The sequence below is a fragment of the Formica exsecta genome, unplaced genomic scaffold (genome assembly GCF_003651465.1).
Source record: "Formica exsecta isolate Colony F162 unplaced genomic scaffold, ASM365146v1 scaffold140, whole genome shotgun sequence".
Lineage (NCBI taxonomy): Eukaryota > Metazoa > Arthropoda > Insecta > Hymenoptera > Formicidae > Formica > Formica exsecta.
In genome coordinates, this window is record NW_021848730.1 from 195,250 (window position 1) to 220,762 (window position 25,513).

Consider the following 25,513-nt stretch of genomic DNA (forward strand, 5'->3'; position numbering starts at 1 on the left):
ATATATATGTAATAAATATATAAATAATAACCACGTATACTTTAACCATGATGGAACTTAATTTTCATTAGTAATATATTAAAGAATAAAAATTATAAGATTAAGAAGAATAACTATTATACAACTCCCTTAGGATTATATTTTCATATCAATGACTATATATATAAAATTTTTTAAATAACTTTTGGAGGCATGAAATTATGATATAATAAAGTGAGATCGAAAAAAAGATCGATTCACGTTGTCCGGAAAAACCGACGGTTAAAGTGCGGATAAGAAAAGTGGATTACTATTAAAGCGATTTTCCAAGACGCCACCAAAGTAATTGATAGCTCTTTCATCAGCGTTATACAACTGGCGTTATATGGCCGGCGGCAGCTTTCGCTAGTCTACGATTTTTCGCTTCGGCGATTTCACTACCTTTAAGGCACCCCTTTTGGGAGCCGCGCCAAAAAAGCGCCGATTAAAGCTATCGCCAAACTAGTCGGCTGGTTTGATTTATGACTATCGCAAAGTGAAGTGCAAAATGTGCGCATAAATCGATCGAAAGGCGCTTTCTCTCTCTCTCTCTCTTTTTCTATGTAACGAAAGTGTGTTGAAATTCATAACTTTTTAAGTCTTCGAACTTATTCACGCACAATTTATTAGATTCTTTTTTATCTTTTACAAAATAATATATCGATATAAGAAATAAATAAAAAAATAAAAAGTTAAAATCTTGGGATAAAATAATTTTTTTTTTTAATTTTAACAAAATTAAAAAAGCAAATTTGAAATTACATTATTGCTCGATCTATCAAGAAAAAAAATTGAGAAAAATTTCTATATCGAAAGTTTAATCGAATTTAGATCCACTCTAAAAAAGAAAGAGAAATCTCTGCATAATAAATTTTAAAATTTTATAATTAGATGGGAAAAATTTGTGACAAGTTCTGTGGGGTTGCTAACAAATATTTTTGTTATTTTTGGCAATCCAATAGAACATATCCAGAGTTTCTTCACAGATTATAAAAATGTAAAATTTATAATTGAGACTCGGGAGTGAATCATCAGAGCGCAATTAAATTTTCGGTATAAAAATTTGTTTACAATCAGCTGTTTACGACAGTGTCCCAAAACTCTCTCGCCATTTACGTTTTATTCTTCCACGTGGCAAAGTAATTATCGATCGTACAGTAATTAGTTTTAGCGCGTAAGTTCAAACTCGTTCGAGCATAAATACTACAATTCACGTTTTCTTTTTTCATGGCGATTTATATACGCGTTTTCCAATCGCAAATATAAATTTTTTTACGCTTTCGAAGCAAAGACCGCTTTTATTTTTGTTTTGAATTGTATTTCGAAGTTGATAGAAGATTCATGATAGAATCATCAAACTTTATTGGAGCAGCAATCGAAGTTATCTTAATACTTTCTCGATATTTTTGGCGTCCCCTTGGAATATAGTATCATACCATAGCCCCATTTCTTCCTGTCTTAAATTTTTAAAGATTATAAGAGTGAGATTTTTTAAGAGCGAGTTCGATTAAACTTTTGGCAAATTTTCTAAACAGTAATATAAAACTTTCTCATGGTCTATATTTTATTCAAATAATACAATAATACGAATATTACTATCTCTCAACGTATTATTGATTCTCATTCTTTGGACAGCAATCTAAAAAAGTAACATATATGTAACGCGCGCGACACATGCGTCATTATAAAGTAATCCGCCTTATTTTCAGAACCGAGTGATGTTATCGCGAGAAAGGGACTCAATCAATTACTCATGATATTTGGAAAGCAGCGCAATCTATTTACACATATCTCTCTACATTTATCTTTTTACTAGAAAGAGAGAGAGAGAGAGAGAGAGAGAAAAAAAGATGTCACCTACATGAAAGGGTGGTCTCGCAGTCGCTTTTTTAAAATGAAAAATGTTAGCTACTTTATTTTTCTACAAATACATGTGCTGTTTTTCAACTGCGGAAAACGACCAAAACATAAACGAGTTTACAATGTTTCAATCTATTTACCTCGAAATGAGGCGTGTTTGTGCTGCGTGATTCAACGTATCGTGTATTTTGCAATGCATAATTTGATCCGGACAAAATATAATAGTTATACCGGTATTCCGACAAAACGTAAATTTTCGCAGAAAATGATTTGATAGATTTACTCACCAAAGCGTTTCTGACGGCCACCAATTTGTCACCGACAACGAGACGACCGTCTACCTGAGCGGCACCGCCGTCCATGATTTTGGTTACGTAAATCCCATTGTCGCCCGGTATATGCTGATTGCCGATACCGCCGGCAATGCTAAAGCCAAGGCCCTTGTTACCCTTGATAAGCTCGATCTCCATTAGCTGAGTGTGTCTCCGTCGACGTACATACTGAAAATCGATGCGCCAACATAACATTAATTAAGCACGGCCTCGAAAAGCTTCGCCGATTAATACGAGAAAATTTTAGGAAATTTAACGTTTTTAAATTTAAATACAATAATACTCGTTTCGTTTGAGAAGCGTTTAAAAAAGAAGCTCCACGCACTCTTTCATTCCCGGTGTAACAATGAATTCACGTAATTAAATGCCCGCTCGATAGCTGATCGGAGATATATACCCATTCGAACTACTATCGTTTACCCGGTGAGATTTATAAAGTGGATTTGTTCCCGTTCGACGCAATTCTCCTTAAAGGCCCGTTTATATCCCCGTTTAAGATGGCTCAGTACGTTAATTAAACTTTGCACGGGGAAAGCACTGCTAAATGTTTCGAGATTACCGATTGATGCATTTTATCATGATACAAACGACTAAAATATTTATTAGGATTGAAATACGAGAAAAATATTTCTTTATTATTTTTATAATCACTGATTTTATAATATATAAAACGATGATTACAAATATGATTAAAAATAATGTAACTTAACAGATATATTATATGTACAGTAAATTAAGTGTTCATTATTTTACGTAGTTGCAATCTCTGCAATGTAAAATGATTATCCCATACATACCCACTGTAAATATTTAAAAACTGTTTAAAATTGGATGCAATAATTTACATGAATTAAATTTGACTACAAATCACTCATAAACCCAGATTGTATAAAATCAGATTTATTTTCGACGGCCGTATTGTTGCATTAAAGATGCATTTACGAGCAACGAGGAGTAGCTGCGAAACGGATTTTATATCTAAAATAATAATATTTAGGATATTCCAGCCGTAATTTATGCGTTTCTCATCTTTATTTCCAGATTGGAAGAGTTAAATAGCACGCGGAGAATCCTCGGATGCCTCTGATATCTTCAGCAGATATTGAAAAAGTCGTTATTCTCAAAATATTTTATTAGCATCGATGTTATTTCACTTGAATTTTTCGAAAATGAAAATGCAATTTCATAGACTTTAAGAAAATTTTTGATTAAAATTTTCATAAAACAAGAATATACGATCGATATCTTAGATTTTTATGCCAAACTCTCATCAACTCTTTTTTTCCCTCGAAAAGGAAGCTACAGCAGTACAATCTACCTGGGGAATTTTCTTTTTCATCGAAGGGTGACATTAACGTATATCCGAGAGGCGCATAACGAACGATCCCATCGAAACTTTTCCTTATCCCTCGGCGACTTTGCCGGGCTACAAGAATCTCGAAAGGCCCGGGTGAGTGATCGTCGCTTCGGGACTTTCCTCAAGCGTAAGCCGAAGATATTCGATGCGTTTTTATGACAAATATGGAATCGGGAAAAGGCCGTCAATCCCGCGAAACTTTCTGCGACTCGGAATGTCGCCGTGAAATTGACGACATCGGTAAAAAAAAAAAAAATCGTAGGCACTTTGACGAGAAAGCGGAACGGAGAAAGTTCGGGATAAACAAAATTGCGAAAAAGTACACGAATATAACGGCATGCAAAATGATTTAAAAATGACATTATAAAATAAAGACGGTGAAGTGTACACAAAGTATCGCAAATATTTCTTTATATTTGATGAATGATGCAATTTTATTAAATAAGCAGCAATAATATACTGATAACACATTTGCCCCTAATGTACGGTTAATTAAGCACTCGGTTATTAACTATCGGCAGATAGTTCAGAAATTGAATATGCATACGCAAGGCGAGTTTAACAGGAGAAAGCACATGCATTACAACATTTGCAATTCAATTATTCCCGACACATTCGTCGCGCAATTAAATCTGCGCACTTGAGATGCGCATACGATATGATATGCGATCGTAGTGTGTAATAACGTGCCGTCGTTCTAACGCCCCTGCGATTCAATTAAATTCGGATTTGACATTTGCATGCGTTCGCATATGGTAGGATAATGCGTTAAGTTAACGTTAATCTTTAGAAAATTGCATTTGTTTCTTTCGATATTGTAACCCATGTATTATAACTCGTAAGATGCAATATATCGTTAATTAGAAATATCGAGACACTGTGTTTCATTTTTTAATAAGTACATAATGTGTGCGTGTGTGAATCACAAATATATATCTTTGTATATCTTGAATTATCGATTTCAAATAATTTATATATATTTTTTTAGAAAAAATATTTTTTATAGAAAAAATTTATATGTATTTCTTGATACACATGCATATTAATAGAAATATATAGAGGAAAGATATCAAGATATACAAACGTAGATCTTTTAAACCGATATAATTCTATTCCTCAGCAATTAAGTAATGCACTTTATCAAAGTTGATAAGAACTTGATCCGCGTAATTAGTTTATTCATCAAAAGTTCATATTTTATGCATCAGTTGCTCATTTATATGCCACATCGAGAGTTCTTGAAGTTCGAAAGTTTTTTTGCTATGTGATTTCTTTCGACGAAAAATTAATTAAATATATAATCTAAATAACCACATATTAAAAGAAAAGCAGGGTTTTTTTTTAGTAATATTACATTATTCTATATGTTTGTAAGTTTCTAATCTATTTCACTTCTATCTTTATCTTTTTTAACACGACTTTTACTATGTTTGCGTAGATTTTTCTCAGTAGTTTTATATCGGTTTTAGAAACAAATTTCTTAAAAGATTGAAACAATCTGAGGAGGTGATCTCTAGTAAATATCTGGAATTATACATTTTTATTTGGAATTTTTAGTTAGGAGAGCTAGAAACCAAAAACTAAATGGTGTATGTTGATTTCTTTTATACTCTTAATGTAATAAAAGCTCCCAATTGATATATATCATCGATTAAGTGCTTGCAAGTGTGCTCGCTGATGGGACGAACGATACAAGCGTCGTAATGGGAACAGATACATGCGTTCGTATTATGCATAATGGGATTGTGGGAGTGAAGCTTACCAGTTTGACGGTGTTACCGGCCCGCTTGAGCGCATCTACGGCGGCCGCATGCGGTACGTCGACGACGGACACGTCGTTCACCTGCAGTATCGTGTCGTTGACACGCAGGCGGCCATCCGCGGACGCGGCGCCGCCCGGTATGAGCTTAGTAATGTAAATTGCAGTGTCGTTGCCGTAATGCGGATTGTCGGTGCCGCCGGCGATACTGAAACCTAGGCCCGCCCCTCCCCGCTCCAAAACGATCTCCTCGTACTCCCAGTCGTCATCGCCATTCACCTGAAATCATAAACGCGTGCGCATCGCGTTATTTTCCTCCTTCGCATCTTCAAAAAGTATAAGTCTTATAAAAGCCCGCATTGTGTGCGAAAAAAATTGTCTATTAATTTTTAAATATAATAAAGTTAAAATTTTACCAAAGAATTGTCAAATATCAGCATTGTCAGAGAGATAAAAAAAGATCTTATTAAATCTCATAGAAAGAAAATTTTCTCTTCTGGCGAGAATATAGGCTGCACAGTTTACGTCGCGCTAAGTAGTGGGAGATCCACAATCCTAATTGCGTGGGGAACTTAAGCCCTACACTAGGGAGAGGTTAAGCGGTTAATTGATTTTGAGCCTCACATGAGAATAGATTAGGTTGTGCAGCGTCCCCGATCGATGGTAGTTGGTTACGCGGGGACAAAGAGGATCGTTTAAGCCTTCAACATCAGTTATAAATCGAAACACTATTCCATTTATATTTCGCCAAGCAATACACATTATTTGCATTGTGCGATATACAGGATGCTAAGTGATATAAAGTACGTTTGCAGTGCACTCTCTTCGAAGAAAATTGAAATAATCTTTTAATGATATGCTCACTGAAATGAACTTAAACGAAATATTGTGAGATTGATACTTTCGAATTATTCATTGATTAATTTCACGTAAACTTTATCTCGTTACAAGTCGACGTTATAAATCGATGCACGTGGAAAATTTTGAGAGACATGGGCGTTTGGCTGGCAAAGAAACTCGTTACCGGTCGAGTGTTCTAAAAGACCTCGTCGTCTAATTAACTTTAGGCAGCGTTGACGCGAAACATTATATTAATATTCTAACGATGGGATAATTAAAAAAGATCGGTCACGCGAATCAGTATCGACGACTTCCTAGCTTTTAAATTGCACGTCAAAGTACATCAAAAGATAAGTCAAAGTAAATTAAAGTGAAAAAAATATATCAAAAAAAAAGGAAGAGAAGAAAAAAAAGCATTCGGAAAAATTCATATATATACATGTATTCCCTATGAACAAGAATAAAGAATCTGAATCGTATCGCAAAGAATCTGAATAATTGTGTATAATAAATAAGAGTCTAAAATATATTGTCATACGAACACGAGCAAGAGTCAAATTAATTAAATCAATAGAAACGGTGAAAAACTTGTGTATGATTAACACGATTTCCAGAGGATTATACATCTAATGAAGTAACACGGATTTCCTGCAAGAGAGCAAACAGTAAAGGTCCTTCACGCGCGCGATCGCGCAATGTAATTATCAACAATCCTCCGGAACGTGCAAAACCATTTTAATCGGATCGGAAGCCAAGTAAGCCGTAGGATAATATGCCAGACGAACACGTTCCCGTACTGCAACCTATTGCGCATCTGTAAATGTGTCAGCGTATTGCGAAGTACCTTTGGATACGCATTATATAGATTACAATGCATCAAGATTTATACCTACGTTAGAAGACATCGTCATTGTTGATGAATGTTACGTTATATTGATATCAATATTTATCCCTAATTAAAAAAAGCACGATTTAATTAATTTCCTGATATCAATAATAAATCAAAGGGTTTAATATTCGTCGTGGAGGATTTATCAGGAAAATTGCAAGACAATTTTAAAAAATGGGAGATATAGCAATCGATTCTTCCTAAAACTATCGACATCGAAGAGCGATCGTGATACTCGATAACGTATCAATTGCACGCAGATTCTTTATCATCTCGCCGGATGTAACGTAGGGGTTAAAGGCCTCGCAGAGAACGCACGAAAGCGATCATCATCGCAATTATGTGTCTAGCCGCGTACGTGCCATTCCGATCGCGCATTCATTGTTGGCGCAAACGGATCCGATACGGAAGGCGAAAGGATCCGTGATGCGGCGGCATTCTCTCTCTCTCTCTCTCACGCGCACGCGCATATCGGAATGCATCCAGAGATGCATTCCGATGCGCCTGCACTGGCCGCGCGTGCAGATTTGACGCACGCAATGCGATTGCCCGATGCATATTGCGGGAATTAATCGCGCCGGAATTATGCTATTCTGTTAAGCTCCCCTATTCTTCTATCCCTCTTCATCCTACCAATGGATCGTTGCAACGATGAGCCGTGCATAAGCACAAGCGAGGCGATGATCGTCGATATGCGAGAGTGCGGCCCGTCAACGTCGCGCCGCGGCAATTATGTCCGCGCGAGAATTAGCCGGCGATTAGCAACGCGATTATGCAGCCGTGCTAATTAATTGTGCGACGAAGAGATTTGCGATTTCGCATACACCGCACGCACTAGTTTATCCGATTTGTTTGACGGCTGGTTACTGGCGTCGATAAATTGGCCTGCGCGTTTCGCGCCGATGCATTTCATGCGGCGATGGATACTCGAGTAGTGATTCGGATGCGTTTCAAAATATATTATTGATGCTGTGATTTCTTTTCGATATAAAAAATTATATAATTTTCTTGTAAACCAGAACTTGTTTGCCTTGTAAAAATTTATTACTTTCAAATATTCGCGAAATTTCATTCAAATTACACAGTTTTAACATTAATGCAATCAATGTTTTATTTCCTCCTAAAATATATACATATATATTGTAAAGTTATTGCCTTTTTTTAATCGATCACGCTCGCTTCTTCCTTGAGTGTTTCTAACCGCAACATCGGAAGTAGCGATAACGATAAACACATGTTCCGAAACCGCCAAAAGGTCTACGGGCGTCATAAATTAGGCGACGTCGTAAGGGAAACGTGCACGCAAATGTTCAATCAAATGCGTCTAAAATCGCTAATTACCATTTTCTGAATCCGGTTGACCATCCCGGCAATCGTCATTCGTATCAAGTAGACATCTTCGACGCACTCCTAGCACATGTCCTAGCACTCGTGTGAAAATTAACAGCACCAATGTATTCGCGCGTTACATACTTCCGCTCCGCTAGATCCGATCATACGCGGCGATGAGTGGCGCTTCGACTCGAATAATTTCAATAGCAAGCAGGTGTTGCTTTGCTCGCAACGTTTGGCAGGTGATTTATTACAGACGACGAGACAGATTTATACGTTTTACATAATACACGTGAAACGTCGTCGCATCTATATGCTTATTCATTGGCAGAGTCCACGATTTTTTTGTCTCTCACCGCGAGGATACGGAATTGGATAAATCCACGTTGTGTTTTATGCGACGTGTATATATTATCGAACGATCACAATCAACAACAAAAACACCGATATCGCATGTGACGCCTTTTTATCGCGGATAAACATGCACGCATACGCATCAATCGTGAATTTTGCTTAACACAATTCCCCTTGGATATCTGCCACATGATAAAAACATTTGTATCTTTTTGCGACTTGACAATTGATTCCAAAAATCAGGATAATAATTACATCCGCGAAGAAAAAGCTCGGTTTAATCATCGTCAATATTCTTGTTTCACAAAATAGAGACACCGACGACACGAACGACACTCGCGCACTCGCAACGTGATTTTCGATCGAAGGAGAGAGTTATCGCGTCGCCGAGTGAGCGTTTTAGTTTATCGCGACTGTGGGAATGATACGGCCGCAAGAGAAAATGCGAAACTACCGCGGCTACCGACGCACGACGGCCAAGAAGAAGTAACGTTATCCGACTCTCGGCTCTCGCACGGCAGAGCGTTACTTGCCCGCGTGTACTGTCGCGCCAGTCATCGCTATTATAATATCGGGCGGGGCGCGCGTTTACCGCCAGCTATTTCCGACACGCTGTAAAAATAAACGCGGCACGCGACCTGATCGCGCGGCGTGCCATGGCATGACATGGCATGGCGTAGCGTGGCGTGGTATGGCTGCCTAAATTAATCGGCCAATCGGGATATAGTAAAATTTGATCGACGGATCGTTCATCGCGCGCGTCGTACATTGAACCCACTCGTATTAATTTTACGTCACGCATCCCCCCGTAATTAAAACAGGTCACCGTGCGAGTTCTCGACGATGGGAAAATCGACTCCAACTTACGAAATCTGATGTCGCTGAAATAAATCTTGCCGCATGAACATGCCGCACATTCTGTCACTTTTATACATGAAATGTTATTTTTAACTCTCGCTATGACGCGATCGCGCAAAGGGCTACGTACACGTGGCTTCAGATATTTGGCTCGGTTATACCGTGAGACATCGTCATAGCGCGGCGGCCCGTGTTTCGAATTAACATCCCGCCGTGTCAGAACCGGCTATATTCGTCGGCCTTTGTTGGTACGTGCGCCGGTTCCAACCGCGATGGGTAAAGATAGCCGTGTTTCGTGGCAAATAGAGCGAATTTTAGGCTACGCCGACCTTGAAGTTAATCGCTGCGCCGTCCATTGTCCACCTTGTTTAACGAGAGCTTTAAGTAAGGAGAAGCAAAGTTTCCTCTATGTATAAATAAAGTTTAAAGATTTAAAATGTATATTCATCAAGATCAAAAAATTAACATGCCGCGCAAACTATCCTATCATTTTATCACCCTATAGAGAGAAAGAGTAAGACTTAATGAAAACGAGAATTTACCTTAGATAGAGAAATAAATGCAAATGACGCTGCAATAAAATCATGCGACAAGACCGGAATGATTTTATGAATTTAATCTTCGGAAGTTTATACGCGGAATGTCGACGATCAAATCGATAATTCAATGTGCAACTGTGGATTTAACAGCGAATTAAATTATTGTCGTCGGTTGAATCCAACTTCCCTTTCTCGCCTTGTCCCGTCATTCAAGTAAACGACGGATTTTCTGAGATGCTAGCAAAACTGCTATAGTAGTCGAGAAAGAGTTTGTTGGATTAAGAGGTAGCTGATGTATGAAAGTCCATTGTTGCGTTAGGAATTTACATTTCATAGACGATAAAAAAGAAAAACAAAAAATGAAGAAATTTTAATTATGAAAGACAGAATAAAATACAATTAGATAAACAAAGAGATTTCTCGATAATAACTTTGATTTGTAGAAGAAATTTTCAAACGAGAGAAGCATTTTTAAATATCATACTTTCTTTAAATATTTTAATATAGATTTTAATTATATAAGTACTCCAAAAAATCTATAGCAAAAAAATAATTAATAAAAATTGTACATTAATATAATAGTTTGAATAATTTTACTAAATGCGATAAATAACGAGTAGAAAAAAAAACAGCCATTATTATTATATTTATTAAATAACGAAACAGAAAAGAAAAAAAAAACAGCCATTATTATTATATTTATGTAAATTGTAAATTAAATTAAAACAATATTTATATTCACTGTAATTATTTCTATACTCTTTATATAAATTAATGTATAAGATTTTTTATTTATTAATCATGATGTGTGTGTGTGTATGTAACGCGGAAGCAACCCGAATGTAATACAGGAAGAGAATTGCACAATCCTTGAAATTTAATATTTCCTCTTTTTTTCTGGTAAACATCTGTGGCAAGTACTACTTGCATACAATAGCCTCGCCAAGGTAATGTAAGTAACGTGCGTGGCTAAAAGGCGAGAATCGGGGCATGTTAAGAGGAATTACCGCTGGAGGTAATCCGAACCTTACGAGAGTCGGTACGGTGCGTCGTTTTGTCCGGAAAAAAATGCGACAAAAAACACACTGGTTCTTGAATTTCGGAGATACATGCGGATTTTTTCATGACAAGGTATCGTCAAGCGAGAAATTATATCGAACATACATATCTCAAATCGATTGTACAAACTTGTATACAATTTGCGATAGGTTTAAACGTTATAAAATTTTATATCGCGCTGCAAAAAAAATATATATGTATATTAAAATTTAAAAATTTTGTATAATATATTACATACAATACGTTCCGTCATGTGCGCGATTATTTTATCTACGTCATAAGACGTTTAATGCTAAAGCGATCGCGCCAACTTTCGCAACATATCTAGCGCGAGTAATCCATCAACGTATATATATTCAAAAGATATTCCCGAATAATCCAAATCTGGCGACAGCATAATAGCCAATCACGTAAGTAGACTGTACTAAAACTCGCAACAGCGGCGGCCAGCCGGTTAAATTCTCGCTAGTGACTACTTAAAGCTTGTCGCCAAATGAAAGTTCGACGAGCTCTGCCACGAATTAAACGACGCCGCGGCGGTCCAAGGTGAGAGCTCCAAATGTGTATCCGAGTGCAGCACAACTCGAAACTACAGTCGCCGTGGCGTACATTAGGAAAATTGGAGCTCCTCCAACCAGCCTGGCATCAGATCGACACGCTGGGGGTTTATATGTACGTAGCGTGTTTCTCGCGCGACTTGCTCGAAAACTTATGTCGCCGCGACTGGCGCGAACCACGGCGACTAATTGCCACTCTGTCGGCAAGAAAAAGCGCCTCGATTGTCTCGCGTACGTAGGGCGTCGCGGTGTCTGTCCAGGCCGCCGATTATTTCGTCCAATTATGAAACGAGCCAGACCATGAAAGTGTCGTTCTCGACGTTCACGCTGTACGGCTATGGTGGAGTCGCTGCTGGAATTTTTGGAACCGCGGCCATTCGCCCCGGATGTGCACGACGATCTCACTCTCTCGCGCAATCTCCGGTTTAATTTCGCAAAAAATTATACGGCTTTTCGCGAAACTGGGCTGGCTGCCGGGAAAAGTCGTAAGTTGAAAATACGCGGAAAAAGCCAGGCCACCTGGCATCTTATTAACGTTACCCAAAGCTTACAGTTTTTTAAACCTAATAACAAATAATTACTTCTTTTATATCCTCTCTAGTTTCTAACGTACGTAAATTATATTACATTTTATGTTTAAAGTTATGTTTACTATGTAAAAAGCTACGTATATTATACGTTTTTAAATAATATGTGACCATCAGCGCTCTCGCGTAAAAATATAATGAAAAATTATCTGCCAAAAATACTTATAAAGATAAAAAAAAATTGTGACGAGAGCCAAATAACACAGAAATTCGCACAAAATTCTGTCACCTGAGGAAACAAAGTGGCGATTTTGCAATGCGATACAAAAGTACATTCGGCGTTATGAAGCACGTTGCCGCGGATTAACAGATTCGCGAGATCACGTTTTCTTGAAAACAATCGTGAAAAAAAAGAAACGAAACAGCCGCGATTAAACGCCTCAATCTAGCGTGTGCTTTCACCGCCGACGGAATTTAATTTCGTTTAATCGCGGTCGCTTAGTTGCATACTCGTTCGTGGTTTTCCTCGCGCACGGTAATCGCATGGAAATTTGCGCGTCCGACGAACTCTTTGCGATCGTGACTTCGCACATTCTAGCACGTTCAATTTTTCAATGTTTTCCTTAAACTCGATCTGTCTTAAAGTTCAATAGCACAAGTAAAGTTATACCCTCTCTCTCAAACTCGCCGTAATAAATATTTCCATTTCGACAACTACAATATACGATGCAAATAAATGATGTACGTATGATGAATGTTATAAATATAAATCATTCGGCGTTATGAAGCACGTTGCCGCGGATTAACAGATTCGCGAGATCACGTTTTCTTGAAAACAGTCGTGAAAAAAAAAAGAAACGAAACAGCCGCGATTAAACGCCTCAATCTAGCGTGTGCTTTCACCGCCGACGGAATTTAATTTCGTTTAATCGCGGTCGCTTAGTTGCATACTCGTTCGTGGTTTTCCTCGCGCACGGTAATCGCATGGAAATTTGCGCGTCCGACGAACTCTTTGCGATCGTGACTTCGCACATTCTAGCACGTTCAATTTTTCAATGTTTTCCTTAAACTCGATCTGTCTTAAAGTTCAATAGCACAAGTAAAGTTATACCCTCTCTCTCAAACTCGCCGTAATAAATATTTCCATTTCGACAACTACAATATACGATGCAAATAAATGATGTACGTATGATGAATGTTATAAATATAAATGCTATAGAAAAATGTTTTAATAAATATTATATAGGGTTTCCACAAGAACAATAATAATAATTAAACATATTTCAAACGTCATATTTTCTTAATAAGCAAATGAAAGAATTAATTGAAAAATTAGTCTACATAATGTTTTCTATAGAGGTTATCATATTTAAATGCAAACCAAAACAGTATTTGAATTAATATTCTCGATGTCTTCTTTTCTTTTATTTTAGGTTACCAAAAAACCTGCTTTAATATTCTCTCCGTCTTTTAAGTTTAATTTAGATGCTGCCCTCAACACAGAAACACAGTCGTGTTTCTTAATTTTATCTATGAATAAATTAATCTTGTTACGTCCGATCTAATCTTGATTTACGCTCTTTCCGAGAAATTTAGTGCTTAAATTTAAACTAATCAAAGTGAGCCAATATTCATCTCTATCAGCTGCCTCACACACAAATTTCAGTTTTGCATCCTGATAAAAAAAAAAAAAAATGGCATACAAATAAATAATATCAGCCGCATAAAAATGCGGAATATCTTCATACATGAAATTGTTACAATAAAAAAAAAAAACTGTTGTTAAATCAGATTACATTTTCAAGAACAGTAATGTTAGCATTTGTGCATAAAGTTGTAACAATCTGTAATTTGACAAAAAGAATATAGATACGATTATCTGATTTATCTATTTGTAAAGTTGTATTATATATATTGCCAGTGTAAAGCATTGATTTATCCTATCAAATCTTTCAGAATATTAAAGCATGTAAAATAGCATTTTCCAGCATTTGTTTAATGTACCATTAAAAACCGAGAGTTAATTGTCTGTGTATCAATTTCGCTTCATCGGCGAACTGTTTCTATCCGGTGAGAGAGCAACATCCCGTTGTGATAGTGGATTCACATTAAACCACGGCATTTTGGCTCTCTGCAGGTGCGGGTTTAATTCATAAAGCTTGCACACTCCGGGATTTAACGACGGCAATCCACCGCCCTTCCCCCATACTCGGATTCGATGTTACCCCGGGCGTAAACTCGCGATACCCGAAACGCGCATAAAACACGGATAGTATATGAATGCGGGATCTACGAACGCATGCATTTATGCTGATATCTCTATGTAAACGATCGTGTGTCTTGAAAATACGAACACTTTGACGGCTGACAGCTAACATTCTCGGAAAAATATAAGTTGCATCTTTCTATACACGTTAGTCTATATATAAAATCAATTTATAATGTAATAACAAAAATTATTAGATCTCAAGATTACAATAAATTATCGATAATAAATATATATATTTAAGAAATAAACTGTTGTAAAATTTCTTAAATTTTAATAAATTTTTGTTTAAGAAGTGATTTAACATAAACATTGTCAAAATATGTATGTACATACATTAAATAGATGAGGTAAAAGAGTTAAATAAAAGCAACAAGACGAACGATGTAATCAACTCAAAAGAGTGCGCCAAAATAACTTACCTACTCTCCCAAAATTGATCTCGTACAAATTTATCGGCTGACATTAAAAGTCACGGGGCGCAAAATTAATTTCATACGCCGCCTAGAATGTGATTAATGAGCTCGTATTAACGATCCAATCTTTGAGAGCGGCAGGTCCGCAAAGTTTCCCCGAGCATATAGGAAAATTTGTGCGGCTGCAACGTATATTGCAGTTGAGAGTTAATTGATTGTTTCAACACATACTTAACGCGTAAAGAGCAACAAACGGCGGTAATTCGCAACAATATTCGCGATCAAGATTTTCTTGTTCAAATATTTACTCTGATAAAATTATTTGACGTCTATTTATTTGATTTATAAATAGAGATTAAATGTAGCATTATTCAATATTTTTAAATATGCGATTTTTTCTCTTCGACGTTCAACACACACACAATTGTTTAATTTAATTCTCTGTTACAAAGTATCCCTAAATTTTCGACTTAATCCTAGCTAATTTATTCGGGCAATTTAATCGCAACCCGCTGCGACGAGATTGCGACGGGACTCAATGCTCCTGCGCGTTTTTCTCGGTGGAGAAATCTAGAGAACGTATATATACGTTCGCCGTTTTTCCTGGCGCCTCTCTGCCGGGCCAGAAAAATATGCAGCGAAAGTGGAGAAGATCGGACAAACGGCAACGCGTTAAGCTTTCTTTACATACAAAGAAACAGGCCGTGATAATGTTATAAATATTCATTAACGGTGCTTCCGCCTGAGAAAATCCCGCAGGCGAACGCTAGAGAAATAAAGACAAGCAAATTGTACTTTTTTTACAGTATTCCAGAATCGGTTCCGGTATCTCTTATGTAACATAAATAAAACTGCAAATATTAGTAATATCATCGCGATATCTTTAGGCTACTTTATTGAATCAGCATATATGTTACTTAAAATTATAATTTTATAATCATTATTATATTTCTCTCCGCATCTCTAAAAAATTTTCTAATAAAATATCGATCATCTAAAAAGAGATGTAGGCATTTATATGATATTAAGATCAAACGTAACAAAATTTTAGATTAAATATTAAAAAATGTCGAGATATAACAAAAAATTACATGAAATAATAATTTAAAAAATTGTAGCTATGATCTAGATTTATATTGATATTAATTCTTTTAGCTAAAAAACGTAAACTTTTAAAAATTAAAAAGAAATTAATGATCTCATAGACAATACGCGAATATATTTTAAAAAAGCGAAATAAATACTATTTGTTATTCATACGTATACATATATATCATCCTCTATCAAGTACCTTCATATAAATTTTAAAGAGTACGTAAAAAAAGTGTTACGTCCGACTAAAGAAATTCCGACCGTCTTTCAAAACGAAATAAAAATTATTGCCACCATATAAACCTTGAAGATGTTTTTGTGGTAACATAAAGGACCACGACTGACACTTACGATGAACCATTCACAACCAGCGGTAATTTTAATTCATTGTATATCATAAAAAAGAAAAATATTTTCTAGAATAAAACTACGATAAAATTTTTCTGTAAGAGCACAAGAAAGATATTACGCGTTAAGTAAAAGCGGCAAATGGTATTGTTGTAAAAGTAAGACGTCAAAATAAAAGTGATCCAAAATAAAATTCTGAACCATTATGTAATTTTCATCTCAAAGTCTTGTACGAAAATCATACCGCACAATGACAAATTTTTATGCATATTTATACATTTCCTAGATAGAGAATTGATTACTGCTTAAAAAAAACGTCAAACGCAAAGTAATCGTTTTTCTATTTACAAATTCTCGATTCTTTACTTGTAATATGATAATGTAACTATATTAGATATTAGTAATATATTTGAATTCGATTAAAGCAAAACGGCGCATCGACAACGAATAAAATTTTCTTTTAAGAAACGAAAGAGAAGGGAGGGAGAAAGAGAGATCGGAATGCTTAATACAAAGCACGAAAAGCCGTAAATTTATTCCAATCCTGTATTTCGTATCAGCAAGCTAAAGATTCCGAGTTTGCAGGCGAATCGGAAGCGAAGAAGCCACCCTTATCCTAGTCACGTCCGACTGCTTTTCTTTTCCTATTCTTTTCTGACTACCGGCAATGTCTAGTGTTTTTCTACGACGCGGAAGGGATTGTCAAACATTGCTTTCCCTCGTAAAAATCCATTCTTCCGAACAGGACATCTTTATCGGATTACGCGGACAAATCGAGTGATTCCAGCGCGATAATAGCGCCGAATTGGAGAACAGCGAAGCCGCGAATATCTCATATGAAACGTCACGTTGCTCGAATTTGCCATATAAAGTCGTAAACTGGAATTTGGTCGTACAGTCTCAAAATCGCGCGATCGTCTCTGTCTTTACACGAGATTGCCCTTTCGATCGAGGTGCAAAATGCGAACGTCTCTATTTTTCTTATCGCCCGATTTGTCCGACTAATCCGAATAATCGAATCTATTATTTCTCTTGCCTATATAACATCAATAATTTTTATAGTTCTTTTTCCTAGTTTTCCTCTCATAATTTCTTCGCTCGTAATATGTAAATTTCTTTCGTTCGTGGCGGCCCTCTTTCGATTTATATAACTTACGATTCGATCGAGCAAATTATACAAATCCACCATATCCTTTTTATTATTTCGTGTTCGGGAATTCAATTTTTACTCCTTAGACTCGCGAGCGCTCTCAATCGTTGCACATAAAGTGATGAAAACGTGTGTCGTACAAATACGGATCAGCGTCCGCTCACATTTTCCTGCACATCCTACTCTCTTTGAGAGTAAAGGATCGTTTATCGGCGTGGAAACGCGCCGGATCGAGCTTCAGTTTTCACGGCGATAATCGATATTGCGCGAATTTCTAATTACTTCGTCGTGCCCCTCGTAATTTCTGATTGTCGTCGCAAAGAGGGTCGAGGAATCGTCGCGTACGTTGCAACTCCAAGTTTAGCAAGGGCAAACTTTGATCCGCGCCGCATAGTTGCATACAACCCCGAGGATCGTGATGTAGCTCGTAAGGTAACGGAGCGGACAATTTCTTGGGGAACACTTTGACGAGTTAATCCGCGGAATGCCCAAGAACGTCCTCGTAGCGCAATAAACTCCCGCTATGAGAATTTATCGAGACGGCAAGAGTATGAAGCTCCTCTCTTCGCGCTCGCTAACCCTCATGCTTTCAAGAATTTCCGCGCGGATTAAGACACTTTAGAGCGTCGTATTAGATATTAGTAATATATTTGAATTCGATTAAAGCAAAACGGCGCATCGACAACGAATAAAATTTTCTTTTAAGAAACGAAAGAGAAGGGAGGGAGAAAGAGAGATCGGAATGCTTAATACAAAGCACGAAAAGCCGTAAATTTATTCCAATCCTGTATTTCGTATCAGCAAGCTAAAGATTCCGAGTTTGCAGGCGAATCGGAAGCGAAGAAGCCACCCTTATCCTAGTCACGTCCGACTGCTTTTCTTTTCCTATTCTTTTCTGACTACCGGCAATGTCTAGTGTTTTTCTACGACGCGGAAGGGATTGTCAAACATTGCTTTCCCTCGTAAAAATCCATTCTTCCGAACAGGACATCTTTATCGGATTACGCGGGGAAATCGAGTGATTCCAGCGCGATAATAACGCCGAATTGGAGAACAGCGAAGCCGCGAATATCTCATATGAAACGTCACGTTGCTCGAATTTGCCATATAAAGTCGTAAACTGGAATTTGGTCGTACAGTCTCAAAATCGCGCGATCGCCTCTGTCTTTACACGAGATTGCCCTTTCCTTTCGATCGAGGTGCTAAAGGCTGACGTGTCTAAATTTAATTATCGTATAAACTTAAATTATATTATTTCTCTCTCGCTCTCGCTCTCTCTCTCTCAATCTGTATGAGATCGAAAAGAAAATAAACTGTTATATGTATCAATAGATTATATACTAATTCCGTCTGTCTCTCTTTTCATCCAGTATGACATTTGATCGTTGAGTCCATAATAAAATTCACATAATCTATATAATATTGATCGTATATTATATAGATTAAAAAATATTGAAAAAAAAATATTAAAATACATATTCAGAGTAATTAGATAAAAAATGGAAACGTTTAAAAATATAAAATCTTTCAATATTTTGAAACGTTTTAAAAACATTGTAAAATTAAAACTTCAAATAGATTAAAACAATTTCAGAGTAATTGTATGTATTGTATCGATGTAGTGCGATATTAAATTGAAAACAAACGCGTAAATCGAGATTCAAAATACCAATTTCCATTTATCCGAGGATAAGTGACGAATCGTTTATTCCATCGTTGGTATTATTTCTCATGGGTTGAAACGTACATAATCGTTATAATCGTCGAGATTCGCGGATCGAGCAGAAATAGAAGCGTTTTCTGGTGAGCGAAAGACGAGCGAGATGAACTAAGCAATTGCGAAAGGCCCTCTCTCCATAACTCTCTAGTCTAGTTTTGACTAGTAATTCCGACGCGCGCGGAGAGTTACAGTATCGTGTTTCACGGTTTACGTAAATGGAATGTGAGTCAGTCCGACCATCAAGACGATCGGTCCGGACGCATCTTCCGATTCACAAACGCCGGCGAATCTCATTCTACTACGGCACGTATCATTTACCGGTTTACGTGCGGGAAGTTTACGACTTTATTCCGCGCGCTTGCCATCCCAAAATTCACGATGCATCCTAGATGTACGACGACGCGTCTCTCCTCCCTATCTTTACTCCCTTTTACCACCGCAATGCCGTTTTGTCAGCGAGACAACGGCAGAATCATTACGGTGAATGGGTTTGCGTCAAGACGCATTGCGTCGGCTGTTTATGTGTATGTGTATGTGTGGTAAATAGAGAGATCGATCCCATATAAAGATTAATTATATATCCAAATCTTGCGACATAGACGTTTGAGATAAGTCGAATGTCTAAATAATTCGCATTATTTAATTCTGAAAAAATTCTGAATTTTTTATTATTATTTGCTTGACCAAATATTGTACGTCGCGAACTATTGTATAGTCGACTTTAAACAATGTAATTATTATAAGAGGGGGAAAGCTCTGGTTTTGGGGAAAATATTGATTTTAATTTCTGGATTTAATAAAAAAACTGGGATTATATCCCATTTTAATGGATCGGAAAGTTATAAATAGACAATAAACGCGTAAAAAAATTATGTCATTATTCATAAAACAATAAAATGCATATAAATGAATATAAATATTGTGTTAAAACGCGTGAATTTGCGCAGTTTTAATAGTATTCAAACTGGAATAATAATTGTTGAAATAACATTTAGAGTTTGTCTCGATTTCACATCACGTCGTTGAAACACAGTAGTTTCTTACGCCAGAACGCGAAGCCAAGCAAAATACAGAGCCGCGGAGTTTACTTTTCGTTCAAATTACTCGGCGGGGCTTTACGCGCGCGCCGAACAAGTTTCGCGAAGATAAACTTACGGAAATTGTCCGGTAGCTTTAAAAAGTCAGGACAAACGAGAGCTGTCAGAGACAACGAGTAGTCGACCTAAATACACTTCTGAGGTTTTAAATTTCATCGCGGCACCCGTGGTCTCCGTCTCTCGGTCGTTTTCACTTCTCTAATGTTAACTTACCGCTAAATAAAGGTTTCTCGTAAAGGGCGTGAATCATGAATAATTCATTTTGTTCTGCCACTGTAACACGCTATTAAAATAATGACTCGTTATGTCGTCTTTAAAAAAAAATTTATAATAACGTCATTATTCGCCAATGTCAATATTCGACAATGCTTAAATTATCTCATTATAATCGACGTAACTTGTAAATTAGAGATGTACACAACACATTTCGGACGACAAACACTGCGCATCGCGCGGAACCGTATCGCCTTGATAATTGGTTTATCGTACGCTTATTTTCCCGAGGGAAAATCGATCCCGCTTGTAAAACCTCTCCTGGTCTTTATCCGCTTGGTAATTCCGATGCAGATGAGAGAGCCGGAATACATTATGATAATATTCTCCAATTTTCAGATGCGGGCAAACCGTCTCTGGATGTAGGAACCAACATCCGGACGCGTTTCCTGCTTCATAAATCAATTCGTAAACTCAGAGGCGCTATATCGATCGCGGAACGGGGAAACGAACGTTTTATAAAAGTGGATTATCCACATTCGCCAAAGCATTAATTATTCTCGCGCGGTGAAGATATTCGTTGAGGCTGATTAATATTTACGACGTCTTAAAGCTCTCGTGCAATATTTGTAATAAAAATCATTTTACGTCTTATATATTGAGTACATTTTTTACCACTCTTAATAAAAAAACTTTTAACAATTATTTTATCTCAAAAATGGATTACTCACGTATATTCTATTCTAATATATTTTTATTAACTGCAAAAATTTTTACCAAGGAATATTATTTATATGCTCATCACTCGAGTTAGATATGCACGATTAGGATACAGAAACATGGCGCTTTTTGCCGATGTTCACCGAATCGATCGCGTTCGTGATCATAGTGCAAATCTACGTTTGCAGTTCGCTTGGATGTACCGGGCCGCTCGAGCGATTACCGAATTTGCGAATTAAAGTTTATGCACCTGTGGAGAACACGTATCTGTATGTTTGTAATAAAAATCATTTTACGTCTTATATATTGAGTACATTTTTTACCACTCTTAATAAAAAAACTTTTAACAATTATTTTATCTCAAAAATGGATTACTCACGTATATTCTATTCTAATATATTTTTATTAACTGCAAAAATTTTTACCAAGGAATATTATTTATATGCTCATCACTCGAGTTAGATATGCACGATTAGGATACAGAAACATGGCGCTTTTTGCCGATGTTCACCGAATCGATCGCGTTCGTGATCATAGTGCAAATCTACGTTTGCAGTTCGCTTGGATGTACCGGGCCGCTCGAGCGATTACCGAATTTGCGAATTAAAGTTTATGCACCTGTGGAGAACACGTATCTGTATGTGCCAGCCAGCCCACAGGGACGCAGCTGCGGGTGTCCTAATTCCAGAACAAACATCTCCGATCGAACGCACCAGGGACATGCGTTTTCGCTTAATCAGTTATTTTGATATTTACTGACACAATCGAGGGAAAATTCGAGCGAAAAATGTTTCCTCTCCGTACAAAGACATAAAAATACTCAACGCTGATTTTTATGGCGTCTCTTCTCGTCCTATACTATCACATCTCTGTGTACGTGGTTGTAAGCGAAACTTTCTTGAATAATTTTTGCATAATTTGCCGAGCAGAAAACTCTAACGAATATAATTCAGTTAATTGTAGAGAGAGTGAATACGATAAAGGATTAATATTGAAGTATTTTTCGCAACATCTGCGTTTGCGATCAAAGTTTTAATTGTAATGATAATAAAAATAAAAATTTCAATAAAAATTAAATCTACAAAAAATACGCCGTAATATAAAGTAATAAGAAAGGTAGTTCCACGTACAAACCTAATGATACTTTTTGTATTAATAGAACCACGCGCTCTGCAATTTATCTCAGTATTTCCCGCATACAATAAATGCTATACACATTTATACGAATATGAGTCCCTCGCGTACGGAATAGCATTCCAACGGAAAAATGTAATTATTCCTAATATCTATGCGTGCCATCATTAATATAAATTCCACGCCTCGTGCGAACCGCAACAGTCTATCCTCCGTGAAATAAAGATAAATGATTGCCAGCACGCGATATACCTGCGTATCGGAAAAAATATTAAGAGAAGAAACACATTGCATTTGTGTTCCATTAATTTAACAATGTCCCTTGTAAAATGCAAAATCAAATACAAAGAGAACAAACAAGAAAAAAAAGTTTCTTTATTTAAAAGAGTGAAAGAAAAATAAAAGAAACAAAAACGGCAATATTCAAAAGAATAGGATATTAAAATATAAAAGAACTATTAGATTTCTGGATTAAAGAGATTTTTTAAAATTTGAAATTCATATTTAAAAAGTATAGATTATGTGTTGATTATGTATAAAATTACGAGAAGCTTGTAGTAAGTTCATAAGTACATAATTTTTTTTTAAGTATGGATCTAGGATGGTTTTAAAATAAGTTTTTTTCAACTTTTTTTTGTTAGAATTTTTGGACGCTCAACAAAAATGTTTAAGCATTAATAAACGGAGATTGTCTAATAATTAAAAAGCAAGCTAACAAAGAATTAACACAGAATTGAGTTATTAAACGTGTGAAACTGGCACGAAGGGCAACACCGGTGGTGATCTCCTCGGAACGGAAGGGCCAGTCGTGATACGTCACTAACGACTAATGTCGGCAATTTGCGTCGACGTCAGGGGACGCACCGAGAGAGCGAAACACGTCATTCGACGTGATTTATATGACGTGTCCCGTTATAATACCGGCAGCCTATAATGCAACGCTATAGGACCGGAAGCGCGGCAAGTGCCAAGAGGAGGTACACCACGTGGTAATCAACATGAGCTACTGGCCGATGATCCTTAATCACTAATGGATCGTATCAGGAGGAAATACGATATCGATTATTCCGATGAATACGGTAGATAATACAGGATATATAATATAATTTAATCATAAAATAAAGGATGCGTTTCGTGGTAATAAAAATTATCACAGTGAGAAAAAGAAAGAAACAGAGAGGCAAAAGCTTAAAATCTTTTTTTCTGATTATAATTTATAATCGAGAATAATAAAAAATGCCTATAAAACTTAAAAAAAGAATAACTTATCTCAATATCATTGCCCAAATTGATGATAAAAAATACACAATTTGAAGAAATTTCGTAAACTCCATAGCTCCACGGAATATTTTATATACTGCTGAGACGTTTCAGCGTCATTTTAGTTAAGTGAAGATCTAATCAAGGCAGACATAAGCTCATAAACATAATGACGCAATATTGAGATGAGAAAACATGGCGTATTAAAGGGAGGCGGAATGAAGGCCCTGATGGGATTTCGACGCGGCTCGGGTAATGCGAAATAGGGTGTTTTCCCACGGGAATGTGTTTGTGCAGTTCAAGTTCCAAATTTTAGATGGCGATCGAAATCTTGACGTTGCCTCGCGGAAAATGAATCTTGAAATGACTCATGCGGATAAGACCGGGAATTCTCATTATCAGAGACGAAATTATGTTACCGTCCACGAATAATAAGTATCCTCCTACAGGATATTCTATAGTGATATTTGTACGGAGAAAAGTGTGGAATTCATTGAAAGCAATCGATAATTTAATATACTTAATAAAAAATTTGATGACGAAACGCTTTAAAAATATGCGAAAGAATATATTTATAAATTTAACGTTGAATCGCAAGTTTTATGTGACGTATCATATCAACGCGTACGAGCGTTGTTTATGCAACCAGATTTTTCTCCCGGATATATTTATATCTATATCTACGTCCGACGTACAGTACTAATCCAAAAGAAATGAATACCGGAACCGATATTCGCCGCGTATTGATGAATGCCCGTGGGATCTGGCCAGCCATGCGAGAATTTGCTTCAGGCCATGAATCTCTCTATTCACGGGGCAGTCATTTTAGCGCGAGATTTTTCCGTGCGGTGAGGGAAGGCAAACAGCTCTCCAGGAATCCACGACGGAAATATGATTCCCGCGCAGACGCGATGTAAAAAACGACTTGGCTTCATTTCGCCGGATCATGCGGCACCAGATTCGCCTGATTTACTGCCAAGGCCAAGGGGAGAAACAGCGCGGTGAAATCGCGGTGACAGGAAGAAGAGAGCCCCGAAGACAGTGAGAGGGAGAAGAGAAGGACAGAGAGGTATGATGAGACAAGAAGTGAGAAACGAAGCGGGAAATGAAGCGTCGAACAAAAAGTGAGAGAAGGATAATCGACGGCAGACGGCGACTTCCGGAAGATTACACGAGCCGGAGGCTGCAGTTTACTCCATTTGGCAAGCTCGATATTCATCGGCCGATTCTTCCCCCCTCCCCCCTCCCTCTCACTCCATCATCCCCTTCGCCGACCGTCGACGAATGAAATACGCCCTTGCCTGAATTTCAAACGGCGCTGCAAATCGAATCAAGTTCGCTATGAATCTTCCGACGAGGTCGAAGAGGAGAAGGAATAGGAGAGAACGAAACCGGTGAAGTTTTGAGAAGGAGGCGATGGTGTGTTTGCACATTCGAGAGACAAGGGTGATTTAAAAGGCTGGCGACCAACCGGGACTAATCAACTCCGTCGAATGAATAATGTCTCGAGATAACAGCACTTGGGGTAACGCTGGTTCGCGTACTCGCCTCGATTAAAATCCGTCTGGATGTTTAAACGAGATTATTTCAATAAAAATTTATAAAGAAGATGTAACTGTGTGCACACGCATAAACATGATTAAAATTCGTAATATGTATGTAACTTTCTCGATGTTTAATGCCAGCTTTAATTCATCGAATAATGGACCAATCAATATATCGACACATGCATTTCATCATGATTTTCATCTACTTAATATAATATAATAATTAAATGCAACGCGATAGTTAATTAGCCTCATGTGCGGATTTACGA

General features: G+C 37.1%; 1 protein-coding gene across 18 annotated transcripts in view; it reads right to left on the minus strand.

Annotated features, from left to right (window-relative positions):
* The window catches only part of LOC115246207 (disks large 1 tumor suppressor protein), a 496,657-nt gene that overhangs the window by 77,562 nt on the left and 393,582 nt on the right, over positions 1-25,513 (minus strand). For all 18 annotated transcript variants that reach the window (XM_029824882.1, XM_029824884.1, XM_029824886.1 and 15 more), the window contains 2 exons: positions 5,330-5,605; positions 2,166-2,378 (listed from right to left, as the gene is read on the minus strand). In XM_029824882.1, coding sequence (XP_029680742.1) covers positions 2,166-2,378; positions 5,330-5,605 — 489 coding nt within the window. The remainder of the gene's footprint in view (positions 1-2,165; positions 2,379-5,329; positions 5,606-25,513) is intronic.